Consider the following 27047-nt stretch of genomic DNA (forward strand, 5'->3'; position numbering starts at 1 on the left):
TATATATATATATATATACATACATATATACATATACACACACACACAAAATACCCGCAACAGACTGCATATAATAATAGACACTAAGTCAACTATATTCAGTGATAAAAGTATAACACTCTACTACGTCCAAAACGATACAAAATGTATTTAAGCAATATCACAAATATTAACAACACATAATAAAATACATGAGGTATAAAGAAACCCAAATGCCTGTCCTTACTGTCAGCTGCAAAATTGACTGTGTGAGCCTAATAAGTGAAAAAGGTTGAGAATGATCACCTCTCATCTAACCCCTATTCCACCGGCCGGTGTAATAATAGCCTAGATAAAGCAAGACATCCCTTGACAATACTAAATGATAAAGCACAGTGATAGGTAAACCGTACCCTATTAGCAGTGTACTAATAAGGGGAAGGGGAGGAAGGAGAAACACAGAAATTGCCCTGATGTGTTTATCTGGAGGACGGGAACTCAAAATGATGGATTACAGTGAGAGTTCATCAATCATGACACAGACCGTCCAGCATTAGTGTACCTACACCACTTACATCTGACTGCTGTCTCACAAAGTTGGCAGGGCCCTGTAAGAGATGTGTGCAGAGGTACATTTAATGGAGACCGATTAGGGTGAAATGATATCTTGGCTTTATTGAGCCTGTTTTTTTATCCAGGCAAAACATACAAATACAACAAAATAACAAAAACCTTATCCCTTAGTAAGGGCTAACTTACTTCCCCAGACCATATCTGCAGGACTGGAGGGATATTCCCATTACCAGCCTATCACCCCAAAGTCTCAGGAGGTATCTTAAAAAGGTGGCCCTCCATGTCAGTCTCTGGCAGGTTCCTGGGTCCTCTGTTTCCAGGAAATATAGTTCTCTGGGTGTCTGGATGTCTTGCTCACGGCAGAGTCTTTGTGCTCAAGACAGTGCTTCTGCACTCCTTCTGTCAGCCCAAATGTGAGCTAAGGAATAACTCTCCTGTGTTTCACGTGAGGTTTTTTACAGAGCTCTCATTAGTCCAAGTGGAGACTAGTTAATTGAGTGGCTGCAATTAACTCTCTCTGCTGGATTCTCAGAGGCTGCTTTATTAAATCAGGGATAAGTCCTGTTACGGGCCCGATTGTATGGTTATTATGTACTTTTCATAAAAACCTTGCTTTTTAATCAGGCAAAACCGGAAATGCATTCAAAAAGCTAAACACAAATTATTTAATTTTGGTTAATTATATGAGTACCATTGAAACCAATAATTATGTAACCCATTTTCACCCACAATGAGATGTGGTTCTGTTACCGGGTGTAGCACTGCTCACCTGTTAGGCCCTCAGGATTCTGAGCTTCCACCGAAGGTAATGAGGATAACAGGACAGGTTTCCAGGTCTGATTTTCTTTCTCTTCGATGCTGCGCCTCCATCCAACGGGCCTAACATGGATAGATTCAGTACTTGCAGGAAACCTCTCTTTCCCTTCCCCTGAATGACTGCATACTCAGGCAGGAGTAAAATAACTGGTGGTCTTTATTCTCATACATTAGACAACATACAGACATATAGTTTCATCTTCTTGTCCCTGGAGCCAAAACAAGGACCTTGAGGCCTCAGAATCTCTCCTTATCTCCCATACTCCCTGATGGAGTAAGGGGTAAATGCTTCCACTCCCCTGCGGGAGGGAAACCAGGTCCCTGGCTCAGCATAGAACACACACCCCACTCCCACTGAGGGGAGAGGGAAGAACAGAACAACTACATTTAGGCTGCAACCCCTTTTTGTTACCAGGGGAGGGTCCCAGGTCTTAGCCACAGTTATGGGCAGTACCTAGGCCTTGGGCCCACCCCCTGTCACTACAAGGGAGTTGTTCACTGCAGCAAGGGCAAGGATTAAACCTAACCCTGCCTGTGCTGATACCAAGATTTATGTGTTAAGCAGAGACGTTTAGTAGCCCAGAGGAACCTGGCTACACATACATTTCTGGGATACATTGTGGGACACATTTTCATTAACATGCATACATTTCTGAGATACATTGGGAGACACTATGTGACGATGGGGAGGATTTGGCCCGGGATTAAAGGGGTTACACCCCAATTGGCCACCCTCTACCCTCACCTGGGAAGCAAGGGGTTAACTGGACTGAGGTCCAGTAATGTGTTTTTACCTCGCTTCAATATCCAAATGCTTATTCCCCTGTAAAAAAATGTATTGTTTCTGGGCCAGTGTCTGCACCACACACACTGGGGCTTAAGGGGTTAATAAGCTACGGTTTAAGAAAATACAACTGTGGTGTGTCTTTTCAGAAAATCTGGGCTTCAAAAGGCTTGATTGAAGTTGGGTGTGAAAAGGTGTGAAAAGGTATAGAGGGGGTTTGGTGTATGTTAACATATATTGCTAGAGACAGCTAGACCCAGGCTGGGGCATTGGGTGTGACATATAGCACCAGGTGACAAATGTTAACTACACAGGGGTCCCTGCTTCAAATAAATTTATTGATGGGGGTTTTGGTGCAAAGTATGTTAATACCTGCTTGCAGGAGGCTGGAGTGGGTTGTGAGCGTTATAACTCACACTTACAAACGCCTCTGATTTAGGAGATCAGAATGAGTGACCTTATTAAATATAAGAATATTATGAGATGTCCTCGGCTGAACATGCTAAGAGTTACATATGTGTATTCGTGGGACCAAGCCCCAACTAACGAATACAGACACCTGAGGTTTAACAGAAACTAAGAGCCAGATATTAATATCTCTCTTAATTTTAGTTGTACACGGTAATATTTAGTCTCGTTGGGAGCGTCATGCGTACCGGAATGTATTAATATGTCTCGCATGCCGGTAGGTATTACTAAACTGAAGTTATGAAGTTATTTAGATAGGAAAAGCAGTTTGTAAACGTCCTTGGGTGGGAGGAGTTTTACTCTGAGGAAAACTGTCAACCTCACCACTGATTTATGAGAGGGGCTGGGTTTAGGTTGTGTTCATTGTGAAATAATTGTATATAAACCAGGCTCAGCCTATGGCTATTGTCTTTCGTGTCTTGATAATTATGAAGATTTCTGTATATACTGCCAGTCCGGATGGGACTGTTTCATCATCCCATCTTAAGTGAGTGTCTATATTTTGCCTGTTATTTGTATATCTTGTGTGCTCACCTTTATCAAGGAATAAATTATATTTTATCATATCTAAGTCTCGTACCAGTTCAACCCAGTTATATATTTTGGTGCGTATTATTAATAGCCTGTCACAAAGCTCCCGTCACTCACTAACATCCTGGTCCTCCTCGACAGTGTTTGCTTTCAACACCAGAGTATTCAAAGAGTCCCAGCACACAGTCCCATCAGCTGCAGCAATCAGCAGGTTAGTATCAGCACCACTCAACATCAAGGACGAGATGATCTCAGGAACCACCACCAAAGATGCTCAGGGAGGAGGGATATAACCCAGGTTTAAGTAGGGACCTGGGACTGAGCCTACTCCACTCCTATCCAGGGTTAAGTTGAGTCTTGGGAGGAGCTGCAGGCAAAGAGGAAACTGCTGCATGATAGAGATACTGAAAGCCATGCTGTTTGGCATGTGATCCTGATGACAATTAACAAGAACTCTATATACGCTGGAAGTGAGGATTAACGGAAATACTCCCACCATTAGAAGCCCTCAGAAATGGCACTCATGTATGATAGTTTATTGGGGGATAACATTGATCCAGGATATATGTAATCCTATACAGCCAGTCTAATGAGTGGTAAAAACAAACATAATAAATCTTTATTAATTATCTACAAAGAAAAACAGGGTATGGGCTATAGATAATATAAATATATATATATATATATATGGGACTGTTTAGCATGTTGATCTTCTACAAGCTACTAATTCTTTTACAGTCATTTATACTGTTATTATTGAGCTGGACACCTCTGGCTCTGTAGCCTTGTTTTTATATTGGTCCGTTTTATCTTATTTTATATAGTATTATTATATTTTGTATCATTCCTTCGGGACAGTGATTTGGTTTCATTATCTGTGGGCCTCCACGGCTTAGCCTTGGTTATTGCTTTTAGTTACAGCCACGCTCTAATAGACGGGCTATTCTCCCACATATATACTTCTAGCGAGCATTGAGTGCATGCTATTGGGATCTTCCTGTGGTTTCCCCTTCTTGGTGGGGCCCTCTGCCTCAGTATCCCTTCTCTTGTTCATTCTTTAATAAATAACAGAATGTGTCTGTGATGTCTCTTTGTAACATAGAAATAAGATTTAGATTTTGGTCATGTAATGGTTAAGTACAATGTAAAGACCGGATCATAAAACTGCTGCATCCTATTCCTCAAATCTATTAACCCTGCATTAGAAAAAACAAAATCAGCAATATTAGTACATTATTAATAATTAAGCTTAGCTATTTAAATTATTCATAGATCAGTTCCTATTTACCCAGTTTACAGTAGGTATAAACTCCCTCACTGAAGTCTTGTAACGTGTTTGTCACGCAAGAAAAGCTTTCGTCTATTTTATTTTTATTTAAATCTTACTGAAAGGTAGAAACGCAGCCACATGAATATATTTTTATTTTAATGGTGAAATGTAACACATATTGGGCCATATTTACTAAGCAGTGTTCTGCTATAAGGCCCCTTCCTGCGGTGTTAGAAACCTCAAAGCCCATTCAAGTCAATGAATGTCTTCCAGCTCCACAAGGCGTCTTATGGCAGAACGCTGCTTGGAAAACATGGCCCTTGTTTTAAATCAGCAATATCTTATAGATATTTCTGGAAAATAACCTTTATTTACCTTTAAACTTGATGTGTTGGTAACGGTTATTTACTTATTGCAATACTGTAGTTTAATGATGCTATTTTTTTTAATACATTCTATTTTGTGAACTTCAAAAACTTGTGATTTATTGTCTATTACAAAGCATCAGTTGTTGCGCACATATCTGGCAGAGAATGGATCACATGCTGAATCACTGATGAGGATCATGGTAACATCCACTCACAGGTCACCTGTGTAGTGTTTATTAAGGATGCATGTGGAAACTGACAGTAGTAAGGTAGCCATGTGATTTAAGCAGTTGCCTGAAGTCTGTATAATCCATGTACTGTATGTATAGAATAAACACTTGTTCCTAGAACTGACATTTCTTTCATTTCATGTATATTCTCCCTACATACTGTATGGGCTTAGTATATACTGCGGACCTCATCCTAAGTATACACAATGCTGAGGTTGCGCCCTGAGGACATATGTCTTTCCAAACAAAACTATTATGCAAATCTTTCGATCCCTGGAACGGGAAAAAGGCAATGACATTAGTTATTGTATTGTACTTGGAAATCATTTATTTTTATAATAAGCTATTAGCAGTAAAATGTTATATTCTTAGTAGGAATATTTCACCGTCCAACAGCACGAGAGAGAAAAAGCAAAGCAACATTTCCTCAACAATTCCCCAACATTTGCTATTCCAATTAATATTTCAATTTTTTATGATAAGCGAACACATAAGTGTCCTAACATATAACTAATGATTTTGTCATTCAATAGGTATTGTGCGTGGACAGAAGAAAGAAAATAAAGAGTCATTTATTGATTATACATTTTTTGGAAAGGTCCTGTTGAAAACTGTAAAGGGAGGAATCGTGTAATAATAAATACATATTCTTATTTTACTCTCCTATGTAAATAATAAGCAGTCAGAATTAGATTATTAAACCTCCCTCTCCTTGCGCGCTATAACATATGCAATGTGTTCAAAATCGAACATATCACAGCCCTTTCTGCTGGGGAGCACATCCATATACTCAATTATGTACCCGGCAAACTTTAGAGCCTCTCTTAAAAATGTCTCATCAAAGGTCAGGGTAAAAAACCTGTGCTCATTAACCACATAATATGTCATATTTAATACCGCAATGAGTAACAGGTGACCCCCAATTTTTAGTAGTGATGCACATTTTCGGAGGTTGATGTGGTAAGCATCCTTGTCTTTGCTAATAACATTTAGCACCCAAAGGCTGAGGACACAGTCCACATGTGGCAAGACGACAGGGTCTAGAGGATTGTCTTTAGAAACATCCCATTTTACAACCTGTTTGATGGCTCTTCTTACTTTGTCTTCCTTTACCTGCCAATCCTCTCTGAAATTAAACACAAAATATTATTATAAGTATCTGAATACATATATACAGCTCAACCCCCTTATAACGCTGTGCTTGGAGTTCAAAGAACCACATCACGTTATAAGCGGATCACGTTAAAAAAATATACAATTGTATGCTTTGTATAATAAAGTATTTAAGATTCCAATAATCAAGTTGTAAAGTATTCAGAAATATGAACATTGGGGGCCACACTTGCATCGCGTTATAAGCGGATTCGCATTGTAACAGATCATGTTATAACAGAGTTGATCTGTATGTGAAAGTCAAATGATTGATGATATAGATGAGCTAAATATGTTGCACAAAGTTATAAAATGCACATAGAAACCCTTTCACAATGGCAGAATATTCAGTGTAAGGAAATGTGGACCTTAATCTCATTACTAGCTGAAGCATGTGCTATGTATTTCGGCAGATCTCAGCAATACATGTCCCCCATTATTCCTTTATATGGATCACCATATCTCCCATAATTCCCATGACATGGACATTGCAGCTTTCTGTAGGAATAACCTGTGTTAATTTAGATCAGGCCTGCACAACATACGGCCCCCTGGCCTCTGTGTGGCCCGCGATGACTCCGGCCAGGCGCCAGTTAATTAAATAAATAAATAATTAAAAAAAAGTTTAAAAAAATGGCAGCGATTCATCCCCCCCCTCCTCCTCCTCCTCCCTCCCTTTCCTCCCCTGGGTTTTGCGGTGTGCGGGGGCAGCAGCAGCATGAGGAGGATGCGGCAACTGTGAGTATCTTTTTTTTCAATAGCAGGATGCCGGGGGCGGGTTGGAGGTCAGAGCATGCCGGGGGCGGGGCTTAGTACCGGGGAGAGGATGTGCTGATCTAAGAGGTGTGTGTGTGTGTGTGTGTGTGTGTGTGTGTGTGTGTGTGTGTGTGTGTGTGTGTGTGTGTGTGTGTGTGTGTGTGTGTGTGTGTGTGTGTGTGTGTGTGTAAAATGGGCTGGTGGGGGGGGTGTGAAAAACGGGCTGGTGGGGAGTGGGCTGTTGACATGTGAGGGGGGGGCTTCTGACATGTGAGGGGGTGGGCTGCTGACATGTGAGGGGGTGGGCTGCTGACATGTGAGGGGGGTGGGCTGCTGACATGTGAGGGGGGTGAGCTTCTGACATGTGAGGGGGGTGCTGCTGACATGTGAGGGGGGGAGTGATGTGAAGTGCAGGGGGGGATAGAGTGTCAAATTGAGGGGAGGGGGAGAGAGTGTCAGATTGAGGGGATTGGGAGAGAGTGTCAGATTGAGGGGATTGGGAGAGAGTGTCAGATTGAGGGGAGGGGGATGAGGATGATGATGAGAGGTGCTGGAGGAGAGATGATGATGATGATGATGATGATGATGATGATGATGATTATTTAACCCGTGCAGCCCAATTTTTTTTTTCCTTGGAGCAGTTCGGCCCTTCTCACTTTACGAATTGGGCAGGCCTGCTTTCGATCAAGAATGAAAGTGTAAATTATTGGAGTCACTCTGCAGACAGGGGAATGAAACAGATAATGAACTAAATGAAATAGATGAGGATACAAGGTGGTATGGAGGTAGAATGGGGGCAAGTGCAAGTTTGACAAGCAGTGAGATACCCATAGTAAATAGAGATAATACTAGAAAACTTCTAAAGACTAAACCAAGTGAGAGCAGAAAGGAAGGAGCAGATAAGATAATAATACAGGCTGAAAAAAAACTTAAATGCATGCTTGCTAATGCAAGAAGCCTGACAGATAAAATGAGGGAGCTTGAATTAATAGCTACAAGGGAGCAGTATGACATCATAGGCATTACTGAAACATGGTGGGATGAAACTCATTACTGGAAAGTTAATTTAGAGGGTTATTCTCTTTTTCGGAAGGATCGAACAAATAGAAGGGGAGGTGGAGTATGTCTGTATGTTAAACCGGATCTAAAACCTATTTTAAGGGATGATGTCTATGAAGGGAATGATGAAAATGTAGAGACCTTGTGGATAGAAATTATCAGTGGCGGTAAAAGTATAAAGAAAATGTTTGTGGGAATATGCTATAAACCACCAAATATCTGTTAGATTGAGGAAGCTAAAATACTTTTGCAAATGGAGAAGGCATCAAAACTGGGTCATGTTTGCATAATGGGGGATTTTAATTATCCAGACATAGACTGGGGCAAGGAGATTAGCATTACAACAAAAGGAAACAGGTTTTTGGGGGTGCTTAAAGATAATTATATGACCCAAATTATTGAGGAACCAACCAGGAGAGGGGCAGTTCTGGATTTGGTCATATCAAACAATGTAGAAGTAACAACAAATATTAAAGTCCTGGAACATTTGGGTAACAGTGATCATAACATGGTCTCATTTGAAATAAATTATTAAAAAACAGAATACTTGGGTTCAACAAAGACCTTAAACTTTAGAAAGGCAGATTTGAATAAACTGAGGTCTAATCTAGTAGTAATACAATGGGATGATGTTTTTGCAGGGAAAAATGTAGAAGATAAATGGGCAGTCTTTAAAACATTGTTAGAAAAGCACACTTATCAGTGTATACCCTTGGGTAATAAGTATAAAAGAAATAAGTCAAAACCAATGTGGCTAAATAAACAGGTAGGGGCGGAAATGGACAAGAAGAGGAAGGCGTTTAGATTCTTTAAGTCAGAAGGGACAGAGACATCGTATCAGAATTAGAAGGAATGTAACAAAAATTGCAAAAGGGCAATTAAATTAGCAAAAATTGATAATGAAAAAAGGATTGCAATAGAAAGTAAGGTCAACCCTAAAAAATTCCTTAAGTACCTTAGTAACAAAAAAATGAGAAAAGAAAATATAGAACCCTTTCAGTGTGAGATAGGTAGGCAGATTATTGGAGATAAGGAAAAAGCTGAGGTATTAAACAAATTCTTTGCCTCTGTGTTTACCAGGGAAGAATCAAGTTCAATGGTAGCACCACAGGAGGAAGCCACAACTTCCATATTAATGAATAATTGGTTAACTGAGGAAGAAGTTCATAAGTGACTTGAAAAAATTAAAGTAAATAAGGCACCTGGCCCCGATGGCATACATCCAAGAGTTCTCAAGGAGTTAAGCTCAGTAATAGCAAAACCATTATATTTAATATTCAAGGACTCCATTTCCACAGGCTCAGTACCATAAGATTGGCGTAAAGCAGATGTGGTGCCTATATTTAAAAAGGGAGCTAGATCACACTCGGGGAATTACAGACCTGTAAGCCTGACTTCAATATTAGGGAAACTACTTGAAGGTTTAATATGGGATAATATTCAGGAATACCTAATGGAAAACAAAATTATTAGTAATACTCAGCATGGATTTATGAAGGATAGATCTTGCCAAACTAACCTTATTTGTTTCTTTGAGGAGGTAAGTAGGAACTTAGACCAGGGTAATGCAGTTGATGTCGTCTACTTAGATTTTGCAAAGGCTTTTTAATACGGTTTCACACAAGACGTTGGTGTACAAAATAAAGAAAATTGGACTCAGTAATAATATATGCATCTGGATTGAAAACTGGCTAAAGGACAGACAACAGAGGGTTGTCATAAATGGAACTTTTTCAGGTTGGGCTAAAGTCGTGAGTGGAGTACCTCTAGGATCGGTACTGGGACCCCTGCTTTTAAACTTGTTTATTAATGACCTTGAGGTTGGGATCGAGAGTAAAGTCTTCATCTTTGCTGATAATACTAAATTGTGTAAGGTAATAGAATCAGACTAGGATGTAAATAGTCTTCAGAAGGTCTTGGAGAGACTGGAAACGTGTGCAGGTAAATGGCAAATGAGGTTTAATACAGCTAAATGTAAGGTTATGCATTTGGGATGCAAGAATAAAAAGGCGACTTACAAATTAAATGGAGATATATTGGGGGAATATTTGATGGAGAAGGATTTAGGAGTGCTTATAGACAGCAGGCTTAGCAATAGTGCCCAATGTCATGCAGTAGCTGCAAAGGCAAACAAGATCTTATCTTGCATCAAACGGGCAATGGATGGAAGGGAAGTAAACATAATTATGCCCCTTTACAAAGCATTAGTAAGACCACACCTTGAATATGGAGTACAATTTTGGGCACCAATCCTAAGAAAAGACATTATGGAACTAGAGAGAGTGCAGAGAAGAGCTACCAAATGAATAAAGGGGATGGACATTCTAACTTATGAGGAGAGGCTAGCTAAATTAGATTTATTTACATTAGAAAAGAGGCATCTAAGAGGGGATATGATAACTATATACAAATATATTCAGGGACAATACAAGGAGCTTTCAAAAGAACTATTCATCCCACGGGCAGTACAAAGGACTCGGGGCAATCCCTTAAGGTTGGAGGAAAGGAAATTTCACCAGCAACAAAGAAAAGGGTTGTTTACAGTAAGGGCAGTTAAAATGTGGAATTCATTACCCGTGGAGACCGTGATGGCAGATACAATAGATTTGTTCAAAAAAATGTTGGACATCTTTCTAGATGGGAAAGGTATACAGCGATATACCAAATAAGTATACATGGGAAGGATGTTGATCCAGGGATTAATCCGATTGCCAATTCTTAGAGTCAGGAAGGAATTAATTTTTCCCCTTAATGGGGTTTGTGTTTGCCTTCCTCTGGATCAATAAGTAAGTATAGATATACTGTAGGATAAAGTATCTGTTGTCTAAATTTAGCATAGGTTGAACTTGATGGACGTACGTCTTTTTTCAACCTCATCTACTATGTAACTATGTAACTGCTGGTTTTGTAGCAAGTTTAATATTACAGGGTCTATTCCAAGCGATTTCTTCCAAAGATGTAAGGGGAGCGGTGATTCATCCCATTTAGAAAAGCAGAAAAGAAAAGCAGGCAAAGCAGCAAGAAAGTATTCAGATGGGGATGAGTAGCGATCTCCTCCGCTCCCCAACAGTCTCCACTTCGGTGAGGAGGGTAGGAAATCGCTCCTCATCCCCACCTGAATACTGTCCTGCTGCTTTGCCTACTATTCTGCTCTAAAGTTTAAGCCTCCATTGTGCGAGAACTTATAAATTACTTTTTAGCTTATATGCACTGTGGTTTGTTCTCCATACTTTTTTAAAGATGCACAGAACATCATATCCAAGCAAGAGACAACTTTGACACTGTTTGGGATATTGCTGTATTTTCTGCTCCATTGTGAGTAGGAAATATACAGTTTTTTGCACATTTGTACTTTTTAACACTGCAATATTGTACTATGGGCATTGGGAGCATGTTGAGCGCACTTCAAACTTAAATGCATGAGTGCGCACACCGCGTGAGTGGGGACGTTAACATAACGAGTACAAGAAGTAAAAGCAACAAGTGCCGAGTGCACAGCATGCTCAGTGCAAGCGGGGTGCAGCCGTACATTGAATTTTTTCACTGGGAGGCTTTTAAGAGATTGTCAGAGTAATCCCAATGATAACTGTAGTGCAGTTTCTTCTCCACCTCTCACAGCCTAGAGTCTTTGATAAATTACCCTTTTTGACTTTGGTGCTAAATTTCTTACCACAAAATACCCACACACGTAACAATAAATAACTGCAACCATTATCCACAGTAGAAACTGACTACCATCTGATGTAGTTTTTTTTACACATTACTTCTTTGTGCGGTTTTCCATTTTATTTTCAGTGGCAAAACATCAAAGACCAATCTAAACCACAGAGAAACCCAGAGATTTCCTTTTGTTTTGCACTTTACTTTATTGGTTAATGCTATAAAGATGAGACATATAATAGGCTGGATTTATAGGAGGATAAAAGCAAATCTCCTGTGCTCACAGTTCTGTGCCGTCTGTAAATACATTGGTGTCCATCGTGACTTACAGTGTGTGTTTTAAACATACTGTATGTATAAGTCTAACAGCTGCTGAATAGCACCGGTTATGTGCTCAGTGCTTTACATAGAGAGAAAACAGACATTGGACTATACATAATTATAATACAATACACAGATAAAGCACGAGGTATAAAATATAAACACTGGGAGAGACTAATCATTACCTGAAGAGTTTATAATGTAAGTGGACACTATAAGGTAATGACACCTAATTACTGTAGTTTAATGGGAAATAACCAGGAGAAAGGAGCTTATTCTTTATGTAAAGGACAGTTAGAACTTTTCCGAGCTGTTTAACGACCTGTTGACAAGATGGCGTTTAAGACGGGGAGAGAATATCACTGGCACATACAGGTGTTATTTGTCTTGTAATAATGTAGTTGGAAATATGTTACCTGTTGCCTTCTAGGTCACAAAGAGCCTTTGCTGCATATGACCAATCAGCAGCTCCTGGATCCTTTTTAAGCCATTTCTCCAATTCCTGGATATTTGGTTCAGTAATTTCTAGCACAATAATCTCTTTGAAGATATCACTGGCTGATAAGAGCTGGTAAATATTTGGGCCACCTGAGATATCAATCAATGTGTCTCCTTTCACAGGCCCTGCACCAACAGTTAGAAAAAATGAAACACACTTTATTTATATACAACAAGATGTTTAGGTTTTGGAAAAAAAACACCTTCATAACATCCCAATACTATAAAATTTAAATTAACTACATAGGTAATAAGAATATGAGTATGTATATCTAAATGACACATTATCTGTGTTACATTTTATCTCACTGAAAGCAACAAATGCTGCTAATTATTTCAGGGAAGCAAACGTGTTTTTGTCACAATGCACTTTTACTTTTTATTTAGAAAAAACATGTTTTTATAAATAACACCCTTGGTATTTAATTACTTAATGTGAAGATGGAGACAGGAGGCAAATCACATATATTGAGTATATTGGCTTGACATTTAATTATTAGTTAATAAAAAATGATTAGTAAATACATTTTTATGTTAATGTAATAAACATGCATTCATTTTCTGTATAGAAAATATCAGTCTGTCTCCAAAATGTCATTATATGTTACCAATAAATAAACAAACCTGAAGAGAACGTTTCATGCAATTGTTTCAAAGGGTAATCCACAAGTTCATCTATCAAGGGAAAATTTTCATCACAGAAGTATGTCTCTAAAAATGTTTTTGGATGAAATTCATCATGATGATAATGTTTGAGGAGACTGGAATCCATTGCAAGTTTTTGGTGCAATCTTTCTGCTGCCTCTGATGTGAAGTTTGATAAGCCTTGTACGTACTTTTTTTTTTGTCCTTTAAACGATGAAATATGACATCACACAAGTCATGAGAACAGATATTAACTTTGGATCATACGGAACTTTATTTGTACACATGGATTCTTATTTCACATATTGACACTTCTAATATTTGTTGTCTTTCTGCTAGTTGAGAAATCACAAGCCATCATATTCCCGGGGCTGTGTCATAAAAATTAAAATATTACTTAAAGCTGCAGTTTTTAAAAATGTATTTTTTATTTTTTCCGTTCAATATGTGCATCAATACAATCTGCACACTGACAAGGGATTAGCTAAGCTGCAGATCGATCTGTTCTCCTGTAATCAATGGTTTGCTCCGGGTTATTTAATTCAGTTCTTGCACAGCATTGTGGGCAATGTAGTCCAGCAATATCATGTAACTGGTCAGTTACGTAGTTCAATTGTTGCACTGCTAGGGAGAGGGTAGGGGGAGTGGGCTGTCACTTTGGAAATGCTTCCTACATTAGAAACATTAAAAATGTCATATTTTTTTTTTTAAATACTACAGTTATTTTCTCATAGTACAGAACAGATTTATTTTTATAAAAGAGACACATAAGATATTGCTTGGACTGCTGCTTTAAAGCAGAAAGAAACAGCATTATTCAATGTCAGTACAGCAAAGGTTAATAAAGACCTAGCTGAGCCGCAGTGTGTATTTTACACTACATCATGAATAGATATTAACACCAGGGATGTAATTAAATCATGCAGATGGTACAGTACATCATGGGATGAAGCTTCTGAGTACTGTACATATGAGGAACACACAGAAATACATTACATTTCTGTCACAGGTTACACAGTCCCACCATCAACTCTGCATTTCTTACCCATCAGATTCATCATTCAGGTCTCACATTATATATTACACATACCTTATTCGCCCAATCATAGGAAAACCCCTAATTTCAGTAGTAGCTGAAAAGAAAGGTCTCTCTGTGTCTTTCTCTCTCGGTTTGAGCTTCCTGCCACAAGCAACATGTCTGCAACATGGAGAGAGAGAGAGAGAGAGAGCTTTCTAATTGTATTAACAGTCGCCAGTTGGATACATATCCCCTTAAGTGTCCTGTGACAGGGTGAATGAATGTCACCAGCCATATGCCTGGAAAACCTATGTTTAGGCTTGCAGTGCAGCAGTGACAAGGTTAAGTTAGGAACGGCTGCTTAATTAGTCTGACCCCAGCTGAGTAATCAAGGCGTTAAAACCCCAGGCTGTACACACATGCAGGGGAGCTGGTGAGGAGACAGGACTAAACATGCTGAAGAGATTACTGCTGTAATGTCTATGTGGCAAAGTACATGTTTGATGAACTGTATGTCTCCTGCATAATAAAGAGAAGCTATTTTGTTCTGTCTGCTGAAGAAGAAGCTATTTTCTTTTATTTGCTGATGAGAAGCTATTTGTTCTTGGTGTGCTGTATGTTTTAAGGCTCAAATAAATAAGCCTTATCCAAAGAACCAACGTTTGTGTGTGTGTGGTTGCATGTACCCTGCAACACATCCCCAAATAAATCGGGGAGCCATATTTTGCTTAAAAATGAGCACACCGGAGCAATATGCTAATGGATCTACAAAGTATATTTAGGTGTTTCCCCTAATTTAAGTAGTAGCTGGAAAGTAAAATGAACACACACACACCCTGTCTGTGTCTGTGTCTGTCTGTGTGTCTCTCTGTGTCTGTCTGTCTGTCTCTCTGTGTCTGTCTCTCTCTGTGTCTGTCTCTCTCTGTGTCTGTCTGTCTCTCTGTCTGTCTGTCTCTCTCTGTGTCTGTCTCCCTCCCTCTGTGTCTGTCTGTCTCTCTCTGTGTCTGTCTCTCTCTCTGAGTGTCTGTCTGTCTCTCTCTGTCTCTCTCTGTGTCTGTCTGTCTCTCTGTCTGTCTGTCTCTCTCTGTGTCTGTCTGTCTCCCTCTGTCTCTCTCTGTGTCTGTCTCTCTCTCTGAGTGTCTGTCTGTCTCTCTCTGTCTCTCTCTGTGTCTGTCTCTCTCTGTGTCTGTCTGTCTGTCTCTCTCTCTCTCTCTCTCTCTCTCTCTCTCTCTCTCTCTCTCTCTCTCTCTCTCTCTCTCTCTCTCTCTCTCTCTCTCTGTGTCTGTCTGTCTCTCTCTCTGTGTGTCTGTCTGTCTCTCTGTGTGTCTGTGTGTCTGTCTGTCTCTCTCTCTCTCTCTGTGTGTGTCTGTCTGTCTCTCTCTCTCTCTCTCTCTCTCTCTGTGTGTGTGTCTGTCTGTGTGTCTGTCTGTCTGTCTGTCTCTGTGTCTGTCTGTCTCTGTGTCTGTCTGTCTCTGTCTCTGTCTGTCTGTCTGTCTGTCTCTGTGTCTGTCTGTCTGTCTGTCTCTGTGTCTGTCTGTCTGTCTGTCTCTCTGTGTCTGTCTGTCTCTCTGTGTCTGTCTGTCTCTCTGTGTCTGTCTGTCTCTCTGTATCTGTCTGTCTCTCTGTGTCTGTCTGTCTCTCTGTGTCTGTCTGTCTGTCTCTCTGTGTCTGTCTGTCTCTCTGTGTCTGTCTGTCTCTCTGTGTCTGTCTGTCTCTCTGTGTCTGTCTGTCTCTCTGTGTCTGTCTGTCTCTCTGTGTCTGTCTCTCTCGCTGTCTGTCTGTCTCTCTCTCGCGGTCTGTCTGTCTCTCTCGCTGTCTGTCTCTCTCTCTCGCTGTCTGTCTGTCTCTCTCGCTGTCTGTCTCTCTCTCTCGCTGTCTGTCTGTCTCTCTCGCTGTCTGTCTGTCTCTCTCGCTTTCTGTCTGTCTCTCTCGCTGTCTGTCTGTCTCTCTCGCTGTCTGTCTCTCTCGCTGTCTGTCTCTCTCGCTGTCTCTCTCTCTCGCTGTCTCTCTCTCTCGCTGTCTGTCTGTCTCTCTCGCTGTCTCTCTCTCTCGCTGTCTGTCTCTCTCGCTGTCTGTCTCTCTCGCTGTCTGTCTCTCTCGCTGTCTGTCTCTCTCGCTGTCTGTCTCTCTATCTGTCTGTCCCTCTCGCTGTCTGTCCCTCTCGCTGTCTGTCTCTCTCGCTGTCTGTCTCTCTCGCTGTCTGTCTCTCTCGCTGTCTGTCTCTCTCGCTGTCTGTCTCTCTCGCTGTCTGTCTCTCTCGCTGTCTGTCTCTCTCGCTGTCTGTCTCTCTCGCTGTCGCTCTCTCTCGCTGTCTGTCTCTCTCGCTGTCTGTCCCTCTCGCTGTCTGTCCCTCTCGCTGTCTGTCTCTCTCACTGTCTGTCTCTCTCGCTGTCTGTCTCTCTGTCTCAGATTGAACCTCCTGCCACAAGCAAAATTGCAGCTTCAGGTGGAGTTTCCTCTGTTTTACCCTCCTACCTCATATTGTACATCTGACTGCTGATTGGCTCACAAAGTTGGCAGGTCACGATTATAAGGCGAGGATGTTCTTTTCAACGTGGAAAAAAAACCTTGATTTATAATCAGGCAAAACCAGAAATGTATTCAATATAATTAAATTATAGAAGGACAAGAGAGATTTGTATTGATCATTTGTACCCATAGAGGGTGTGTGATAATTGTGTCTTTAATTTCTCTTTCTTTGGGGTACTGTAGTAGGAATCAGGTTTTCTCAATCAGATTGTGGACACAATGTTATTTAAAGAAAACAGAGCACCCGTATGGTTGATAGTGATATGGATCGGGCCGCAGAAAGATTTGACTGGGCCCAGGACTAGAGTTATGACCCCGCCCCGTGTCAGCGGTCTTGTGAAACCCCCATTGCACACCTCACTAGCCCCCTCTATTCCCCCCATTCTTCCCATGTATTTCTCTCCCCTATGTCTCACTCCCTCTCTTCCTCACACACTCCCTCTCTCCTCTCACTCTCTCAATTACACTACTCTCGCTCAATCCCCCCTCCTCTAACTAATTCCCTCCCACCCTGACACAATCCCCCCACAAAATACATAAAAAAAAAAAAAAAACACCCATGGATAATGAAAGAAAGATTGCAATAGAAAGTTAGATCAACCCTAAAAAGTTCTTTATGTACCTTAATAACCAAAAAAAAAGGAGAAAAGAAAATATAGGACCATTTCAGTGAGAGATCGGTAAGCAGATCAAAGGAGATAAGAAAAAAGCAGAGGTATTAAACAAAGTATTTGTCTCTGTGTTTAATTGGGAAGAATCAATTTCAATAGTAGTGCCGCAGGAGGAAGCCACGACCTCTATATTAGCAAACACTTGGTTAACTGAGGAAGAAGTTAATAGGTGGCTTGATAAAATGAAAGTAAATAACAAAAGACACAAAAGCCCAATGCTACATCCAATGTCACAAAATATATAGTAAATAGTATATAGTTAAATACTTCAATAAGAATATTCTCATGAGTATGGGTCATTTACTGTAGTTAAATCATTTGACCAATGCGTTATAAGCCTGCATGCTGCGTCAAAGCATAACCAAATGTGCAGGTCCTAACACCAAACTGTGTTTAGTGTTACTTTTTTGGTAAGTAAACTTACTGTGTATTCACAGCATTAGAGCAGGTATCCAGATGTGTCCTCCTGTATTTGACCACTTGCCTAGGGAAAATCTGTGGCTAGCTCACAGAAACGTGCAACATTTCTGTGAGATTTCTGTGATATTTCTGCAGCCAGACTAATGGCCCATCGGATTAATACAGCAGGAGTCCCAGCGGTCCCATTCAAATAGCAGGGCTCCTGCTGTGTTAATCCGATGGGCTATTAGTCTGGCTGCAGCGGCGCTTGCACTGGGGCCATCGCCTTAGTCTTTTGAAGACTGCGTTCCCTCGTTTGAAACACTTTTAGTCCTGTTACCCTGAAGCTGATAGAAGACAAGTTTGCCACGGCAGCTTCTACCAACTAGGGAGATTCTGTTAACTTTGTAAGATTGTAAGCTCTCTAGGGCAGGAATTTTCTTTCCTATTGTCTGACTTTGCTGTCCTTTTTGTATTATTACAATTCCCTGTTTCGTATTGTCTTTGTAAAGTGCTGAGTACACTGTCTGCGCTATAGAAACAAAGATATACATACATACTGTATATCCCTCCCCCTCTGTGATAGACTAAGCGGTCTCTCCCTCACCCAGGATACTGGAGGAGCGGATTTTAATGGCAGTGGAGACAGCAAGGAGAGGAGGAGACAGATGAGTAGGAGAAGAGGGAGTGTTGTATTCACAGAGAGGAGCAGACACAGCAAAGCAGGGAGTGCAACAAGAGGCGGGTAGAAAGTGCAAGGAGGTGTGATGGAGGGGCGCGGAGAGACAGCAAGGAAAGAAGAAGAGTCAGAGAGAGACAGTAGAGAGCCGTGTGCACATGGGAGAGGGAAGACCGCAAGGTGAGCAGGAGGATGAAATAGAGTGAAAGCAAGGAGAGGAGGAGACAGATGAGTAGGAGATGAGGGAGTGTAGTCTGCACAGAAAGGAGCAGACACAGTAAGGCAGGGAGTGCAAAGAAGGGAGGAGAGAGTGCAAAAAGGAGCAGGGTATGATGGAAGGGAGAGGAGACATAGAGACGGCAAGGAGAGGAGGAGACAGAGTTGACAAGGAGGAAGAAATGGAGAACAGTGTGCACATCAGGCAGGAGGGAGTGCAAAGAGAGGGGAAGTGAGATAGGAAGGTCAGTAGAAGGAGAAAAGAGAGACGGCAAGGAGAGGAGGAGACAGCTGAGATACGACAAGTAGGAGAGGAAGGAGTGTAGTGGGCAAGGGTAACTCTCCATAGCCCAGATCCACAGAAAGGTGCTAAGCTTTAGCATGTCTTTACTTCCATTAAAATGAAGGGGAGGAAAGGCGTAATAAAGCTTTGCACGCTTTTGTGGATCTGGGTCCATGTGTTTAGCGGAGCTGTATAGTTAAAGAGTGGCTACAGACCCTCCGGCATTTCTGCATCATGTGACTGCTCTGCGGAGTGATAAAGTGATAATTTCACTGTTCTGGACAGATGTGTGGTGTTGTACAGTATGTACAATGGAACGCCGATCATGTACAGCCTCTAAAACTGAGCAGAGGGCAACGTCATACAGTACACGCTAAAGAGGCCCCAGGCCAGGCAATATATCCTGTGATTTCAGTACAGTCGGAGCACATTATATAAAATACTATAAATATGATCACATTCACATTGCTTTTATACAATATATTTCCCTTAAACTGTAGACATTCCTGTACCGGGAGGTAATTAACACTACTGACACCGATTCTCATTTCCTGTAACTTTCCTTTTGTTGACATTTGATGGAAAATCCTTTTTCCTAAACATTAACACCTGTTACTGTGGCAACCTGTGTTGTCTTAATGTGTGAAGGGCAGCAGCAATTTTAACATCTCATGAAGGCAACATTTTAGCAGCTAATATCTCCAGAATACAAACAGGCTGGGATTGGTAAAAAAAAAGGATATATTTCTGTTTGATTAAAAGGTATATTTTTTTATCAAGTATTTTGGATACTTCAAGGTTTATGACAGTTGGAAAAAAAAACATATGTAAAGGAGCTAACCAAATTAGATTTGTTTACATTAGAAAAGAGGCGTCTATAAGGGGAGTATGATAACTATATACAAATACTGCTGCGGCCGAGTTTATTCGAGCATTTGCCCGTTCTCGGCCGCAGCAGTAACCTGGCGTGCGCCGGAGGGTGCCGGGCGCGCGCCGAAGCAGCGGAAGAGCGCCCTCCGATCGGGGCGCTCTCCCTCCCGCTGCCGGGTCCGCCGGGTCCCCCGGAACCCCCTGCCGCCGTCTCCCACATCGCGGGACACCAGGGCTCCCTCGGGGAGCCCTGGACGCGCGTGCAGGGGGCGCAGGCACCCGATGACGCGTGACCGCGCATCGGTGATGCGCGGCACGCTGAGGGAGTGCGGCTAGCACGCCGGGGCATCCCCCGGCTTGCGGTGCTAGCCGTGCTCAGATTAAACGTGTCAGTAGTGTATATTCATCGTTAATACAAGGAGCTTTCAAAAGATCTATTCATACCAAGGGCAGTACAAATGACTCAGAGACATCACGTAAGGTTGAAGGAAAGGAAATTTCAACAGCAACAATGGAAAGGATTTTACACATTCACACTCTTTCTTCACTTGCTTTCAGTAACCCTTTGACACCTCTAGCCATTAAACACATCCACACCGGGGGAAGGACCAGCACAGATAACATTCCAAGAGACACTGTTTTTAAGTATACCCTTGCTTCATTCATTGTAACATCGCCGGAAGAAGAGATCAGTGTATCTCGAAAGCTCGCACAAATAAAAGCATTTCGTTAGCCACAGAACGGTATCATCTATTTATTTTTTGATTATATATATATATATATATATATATATATATATATATATATATTGGTTGTGTGGCATGTGTGCCACTAAGATTGTACCCTGCAATCACACTGCCCCTTGTTATCTGGGTTTCATCCTTCCCACTTTCTATGTATCTGACACGTTACCCCAAGGGAGGCTGAGAAATCGAAAAGATCTGACCAGGACCATTAGTCCAACCCGCATTGCAGCTAGGGTTTTTATACCTAGTTTAGGTGTTTTGGATCTCAATTCTAAATTAAGTGATCTTATGGTAAATATTGATGATGCTCTTAATCAGACAAGTGATGCTATTATCCGTTTGAATAAGGAACAAGAGCAGACCCGAACAGTATCATTACAGAATAGAATGGCTCTTGATTATCTGCTAGCCTCACAAAGAGGTGTTTGTAAACTTGTAGGACAGAAGTGCTGTGCCTATATTGAGGATGTGTCTGGTGCTATTCATAAAGATATGGATAAGTTACAGGAAATTCAGGCAAGGATGTGTAAAGAATCCTCAGGCCTTAGCTTAAATTGGATGTCAGGACTCACTAGTTGGAGAGGAGAATTGGGTATGAAAATTCTCTATGGTTTTATTGTAGTGATTAGCATAATTGCAGCAATTTTTGTTATTTTTCACTGTGCTAAGTGTGCAATGCTTTCATTTGTCTCAAGGAAACCTTCAGTTTCATCTCACGCCATGTATGCAACTAATAATTCATATGTGGCCATGAACAGAGTCTATGATACTATTGGTCCCCATAAGGCCATAGTCATAGAGAAGAGTACCTAGTAAGGGTATTTGTTCTTTTAGAGAACAAAAAGGAGGGAATTGTTAGGACCAGTATTTCAGGCCAGAATCTGCACTCATGTTAAGCTTCCATTTTGTCTGGTCATAACTAGTTAAGATTCTGTAGTCAGCCTTTTGCTGAAATATAATTCCTAAATGCACTCAGTTTCTGCCAATTGCATTTCCTTTCTTCCTGGTCAGGTTATTACTACAATACTTTTGTGTTGTCAATTTCCTGATGTTTTAGTTAGAATATAATAGAATGGTTCTCTGCAAGAAGCAAAATAGTATAATTAGTTGCTAAAGATTCAAGGTCTCTTTTGATAACAGACAATGAATTAGCTATGTATTCAGACATTGCTTGTATTGGGAAAGACATGTCCCAAAAATTATGCCACTAATATGTCCTGCCCCTAAATCACGCCTCTAATCAAAGCTACGCCCAAGACACGCCTATGATACGCCTATGTTATGCCTATGTTACGCCTCTAACCAATATCTTCTTTTTTCTGTATAAAAGTCATTACCCTATGAGTAATAAATTGAGACAAAGGATTTGAAACCTGGCTTGCGTTACGTTTCATTTCGTTCGTCTACCAGGCCTGAAAGTTCACCAAAGATCGACGATAACAGTGGCAGGGCGTAAAAACTTCTCCGGGGAAGTCTGCTGCAAACGGTGCAGATGGTGTATCCAGTCACAAGGCTTCAGTTTTCTTGGCAGAGAATAAGTTCCTTTTGGTTCTAAAGCCTGGGGAAGGAAATAACGGATTTTCCTTCAGTTATGGTTCTGGTATTGGTTGTCCAACTCAGGTTGAAAAAAGACATTCTGCTGAACATTTAAGGCACCGCTGCGGGCACCTATATCATGGTAGTCGTATCTGACAATTGTCTGTCTTTTTTTATTTCCATTTGCAGACATACGCATACCGGATTCATGAAATGACCAACACCCACCCCTGTTTGCGCCAGATGGTGGGTTTCGAATAAAAGAAGCATTGGTTGATAAAGTGCGTCGGATAGAATTTTTCCATACCTTAGGTTGAGGATGATTTTGATAATAATGGTAGTTATCCGTAAGATATTGATAGATCTGTGAGACCGTAGCTTTTTTGTTCCTTTCATTTTCAATGGCACTATATATTAGCATTGCGTAAGAAAGCGGAGGCTTTTCCATAGAACACATCTCAAACTGCATGTATTTGAATGGAATGGAGTACAGTAACCAACACTATTCCTTAATTCAAGGTTCTTACAAATTATCCAAACTTGCATTATTTGCACAACACTGTACAAGGTCATTATACAAAGGAAGAAGTGTCCATGTATTCTTCTCCCACATACAGGTGTTCTGTATCTTATGAAATTTGTACTTGCATATTATACATGATTCAGTAGCCAAGCTCTGAAACACACCTTGGATAGAATTGTTTTGTGAAATAACATGTTCAAACGAACAAATATTTATAATGTTAATTTTTCACAATTAAGACGGTATAAAATATAGATAGATATACATTATTCACACATGCAAAATCATATGCTGTTTCATTCACATGTATGCACCTTACTTGTGTTACATACACATTTGATTATTGCACATTGTTAAGTATGTTTGGTGAACCTTAATGAATGCTAATAATTGAATCTGAAGACTTACGGGAACAATAATAAGACCTTTTATTTATTTTTTTGGGATAGTCGTTGTGATGAATATGTGGGAGGAGTTGGTGTGGGATCACGTCCACGCTGACTTGATCGTTGCCTTCTTCTTGCCATTTCATGCTGGCCCAGTGCCTGGGCTTGTGCCAGTGGTTGAGCCAGTGCCAGTGGTTGAGCCAGTGCCGGGGTTTGAGACAGTGGTTGAGCCAGTGCCAGAGTTTGGGCCAGTGGTTGAGCCAGTGCCGGGGTTTGGGCCAGTGGTTGAGCCAGTGCCGGGGTTTGTGCCAGTGGTTGAGCCAGTGCCGGGGTTTTGGCCAGTGGTTGAGCCAGTGCCGGGGGTTGGGCCAGTGATTGAGCCAGTGCCGGGGTTTGTGCCAGTGGTTGAGCCAGTGCCAGGGTTTGGGCCAGTGGTTGAGCAAGTGCCGGGGTTTGGGCCAGTGGTTGAGCCAGTGCCGGGGTTTGTGCCAGTGGTTGAGCCAGTGCCAGGGTTTGGGCCAGTGGTTGAGCCAGTGCCGGGGTTTGTGCCAGTGGTTGAGCCAGTGCCGGGGTTTGTGCCAGTGGTTGAGCCAGTGCCAGTGGTTGAGCCAGTGGCAGGGGTTGGGACACTGTTTGAGCCACTGCCAATGGTTGTGCCAGTGCCAGTGCTAGTATTTGGGCCAGGGGAAGAGCCTGGGACATAGGATCCGGCGCATTATGATCCTGATGTAGCATTGGCTGTGTGTCTGTCTTGATTTGCCTCTCTGGCTCGATTTGCCTCTCTGGCTCACTTTGCCTCTCTTGCTCACTTTGCCTCTCTGGCTCACTTTGCCTCTCTGGCTCACTTTGTCTCTCTGGCTCACTTTGCCTCTCTGGCTCACTTTGCCTCTCTGGCTCACTTTGCCTCTCTGGCTCACTTAGCCTCTCTGGCTCACTTAGCCTCTCTGGCTCACTTTGGATCTCTGCCTGTATTTGCATATCTGGAGCTATTTGCATCTCTGGCTCTGATATTAGATCTATATCTGATAATAGCTCCAGATCCGATAGTATGTGTATATCCGATTGTGCGTGTGGCTGGCAAGGTGGCTGTAATTGTGCCTGTGGCGGAGGCTGGGCCTGGACATTTACCACAAGTTGACCCATACATGTGGCTATGACAGAGAGGCTATTTGCCATTTTGTCCAGTGTGTCCTGTTGTCTTGTCATTATATTGCTCATATGTTTCATTTCTTCATATATTTTCTCATGTGTTTAAGAATGTACGTGTGACAGATCTTCCTGGTTTTTGATAAACATGGCCTCTAGGCTGGTTAAATTTGATAATGCTTCAGCACAAACCTGGTCTCCTTGGCCCGGTTGGATCTCCCCTTTGTCATCACTTTCAGGATTTGGTTGGGTATCCTGGAATCCAAGCAAATCAGGTCCGGAATCATCCGCATCTGGGACACTAATAAGTGGGATCTACTGTCATCTCCTCCTCAATTCGGACAGGTTGTTGTGATGATGCAGGCACATCAGAATCCATGTCGTCAGCAATCACTATATAATAAATAACAACATTTTAAATTCAACATAATGACTAAGTAATTTTGTGCTCCTCTTTATTTGGCTGAACATACTATGTAAATGCACATATGTTTTGTCAAAAAATTGGAGATGTGCATCAGTTAAAGCTGCAGTTCAATGTCCTGTTTGTTTTTGGCATGTAAATTTAATAACGACAATAGTTTGTGTGCAATCTCTAATTAAATAAACAACTGCATAGATTGCGAAATTATAGTTGTCCTTGTATTGATGTGCGGAGTTTGACGACATATTTATATATGCTTAATGTGAATGGTTCATACATGAACAAGAGGAAAAAGCATGCTTGTTCAAATCAAATACAATTGTTATTTACAAGTAGTTTTGTTTCAAACTGAACATGCTAGAAGTATTTATGGTCAGTACACTAGTGATTGCTATCCAAAAACACACATGCAGGATACATATTGAACTGCAGCTTACATAAAAAGCATATTTGACATAAATGAATAAGGACATTTGTAATGTTGACATTTCAGTTTCACATCTAAAAAGATTGTAGTTTAATTTATAAATGCTTGCATTTCTCAAGTAAATATTGATGTCATAGCATACGACTCACCTGGTGTCGAATGTGAGAGAGATGACCCAATATCTCTGTTCCCTCCAATTCCAAATATAAGGCGGGGAGTCATTATTGATAACATCTTTTCCTCGTAAGACTGTAACTTCAGTGATGCTGGAGGTCCACCTCCTCTCCCACTTGTGATGCGTCCGACCTTTGCCATCTTATTCTTCAGACTATGGGGCCTATGCAGAGAGGAACGGCAAAATAAATTGCCATTCTTGTAAAAGTTCAACATTGTGGCGTATTTATTGAGCCTGATTCAGAAAGGACAAATCGTCAATCAAGTCTCAAAGTGTATGATTGGCGAGTGTTAATCGCGCCATTTCAGACTGAGCTACTTACATCTGGCTATATTTTCAGTCACTGCGGGTGAAAGTCGCGCTCGTGAGTCTCGCAAGACTTCAATTCAAGTGGGTGGGAAATTTCTAAAGTAAACACCACATTCCTGGCACAGCGTCTTAGTGACAGCTTCTGCATAGTTACATACCAGAGAAACAGCGCGCGTCTCTCTGTTAAAGTGGTAGAAGCACTGTGAAGCTGCAGATACTGAAAAAAAAACCTTCTCTTTACACTTTTACAATTTTTATTAGCTACAGTCATAGACATTCAGTGACAGACAGTGTACATACTGATAGACAGACACACAGCAATACATACTGATACTCAGACAGATACACAATAATACACAGTGATAGACAGACACACAGGAATATACACTGATAGACAGACACACGATACTGTATACACACATTTACAGGCACTGATACACAAAGGCAAAGGTTTGTGACAGCGTGATGCCCTCCCCCCAAGCCCAGCAGCTGATCGCAATGTGAAGCCCTGCACTCGGCAGCACTACTGACCCCCCCCCTCCCCCCAAGCCCAGCAGCTGATCGCAATGTGAAGCCCTGCACTCGGCAGCAATACTGACCCTCCCTCCCCCCAAACACAGCAGCTGATCGCGATCTGAAGCCCCGCACTCGGCAGCAGTGCACATACACACACATGCATACATGCATACACACACATGCATACACACACATACACATGCATACATGCATACACACATGCACACATACACACACATGCACACATACACACACATGCATGCATGCACATACACATACACACACACAATGCAAACACACACACACACAGGAGACAGGGACCGGAGCAGAAGGGGGGCAGGGACCGGAGCAGAAGGGGGGCAGGGACCAGGGCAGAAGGGAGACAGCGATCGGGGCATCACACACACACACCCCACCTTCTGTCTGGCAATGACGGCTCTGTAGGGAACCGGCTGCAGACCCATTGGATGGGAGCGGTCACGTGACCGCTCCTCCGCTTCCCCTTACTAACTGACAGCACTTTCCAGTGAACAGGACGGCTACTGCCGTTTTTTCCTGGCGCGCACAATTGGCGACTTCAGCGCTGAGAATTCAAGCACACATGCCGAATACCACACTTTGCCCTTTCCTGCATATGCCGAACCTAGAAACATGGCGAAATGTAAAAAAAACACGCTTCTCGCCAACACATTGGCGGGATGCTGCCGCCTAGCAAATCTCCTGGCGAAAATTTCAAATTTCGCCACTCAAGGAAGCCTCTGTGCATACGGGAAGCAAATTCTGCCGAATACATGCCGAATGGCATGTATTCGGACGACTCTGCATAGGCCCCTATGTTTAATGTCCCCAAGTCTTTTTTTACACGTCTCTAATGTCCTTGGAAAGACACCAGCTGATGACACAGCTCGGCCTATCTGGCCCCACAATTTTGACTTCACACTGGTCTTGGTTTTACCTTTGTATATGTAACAGTGTTCATATCAATTTCAGTATTTAAATCATACTGTATGTTAATATTGTAACAATTATAACATGTCCCTCTAATTACAGACACCTATTAGTGTAGGTCATGCGTGCATTCCTG

At 41.7% G+C, this 27047-nt stretch overlaps 1 protein-coding gene and 1 long non-coding RNA gene across 5 annotated transcripts in view; one reads left to right on the forward strand and one right to left on the reverse strand.

Annotated features, from left to right (window-relative positions):
* The window catches only part of LOC142496918 (uncharacterized), a 14968-nt gene extending 8748 nt beyond the window's left edge, over positions 1-6220 (forward strand). The window contains exons 2-3 of the long non-coding RNA XR_012802132.1: positions 3293-3362; positions 5553-6220. This is a non-coding gene — a long non-coding RNA (uncharacterized LOC142496918). The remainder of the gene's footprint in view (positions 1-3292; positions 3363-5552) is intronic.
* On the reverse strand, positions 5322-25975 carry LOC142496916 (nicotinamide N-methyltransferase-like). Of its 4 annotated transcripts, XM_075604016.1 has the most exons (5): positions 25113-25975; positions 24305-24505; positions 13090-13314; positions 12384-12591; positions 5322-6145 (listed from the first exon to the last, which is right to left on the reverse strand). In XM_075604016.1, the coding sequence occupies exons 3-5, from the start codon at positions 13235-13237 to the stop codon at positions 5716-5718; spliced, it is 786 nt and encodes a 261-aa protein (XP_075460131.1). In that variant the 5' UTR covers positions 13238-13314; positions 24305-24505; positions 25113-25975; the 3' UTR covers positions 5322-5715. The 4 variants fall into 4 exon arrangements, 3 of the variants coding, with proteins under 3 accessions (XP_075460131.1, XP_075460133.1, XP_075460132.1); XM_075604018.1 differs by lacking the exon at positions 13090-13314 and having other exon boundaries at positions 22989-24505; positions 25113-25969; XM_075604017.1 differs by lacking the exons at positions 24305-24505; positions 25113-25975 and adding an exon at positions 14201-17003.
* Positions 25976-27047: the final 1072 nt, after the last annotated feature.

Source organism: Ascaphus truei, chromosome 6 (genome assembly GCF_040206685.1).
Source record: "Ascaphus truei isolate aAscTru1 chromosome 6, aAscTru1.hap1, whole genome shotgun sequence".
NCBI lineage: Eukaryota > Metazoa > Chordata > Amphibia > Anura > Ascaphidae > Ascaphus > Ascaphus truei.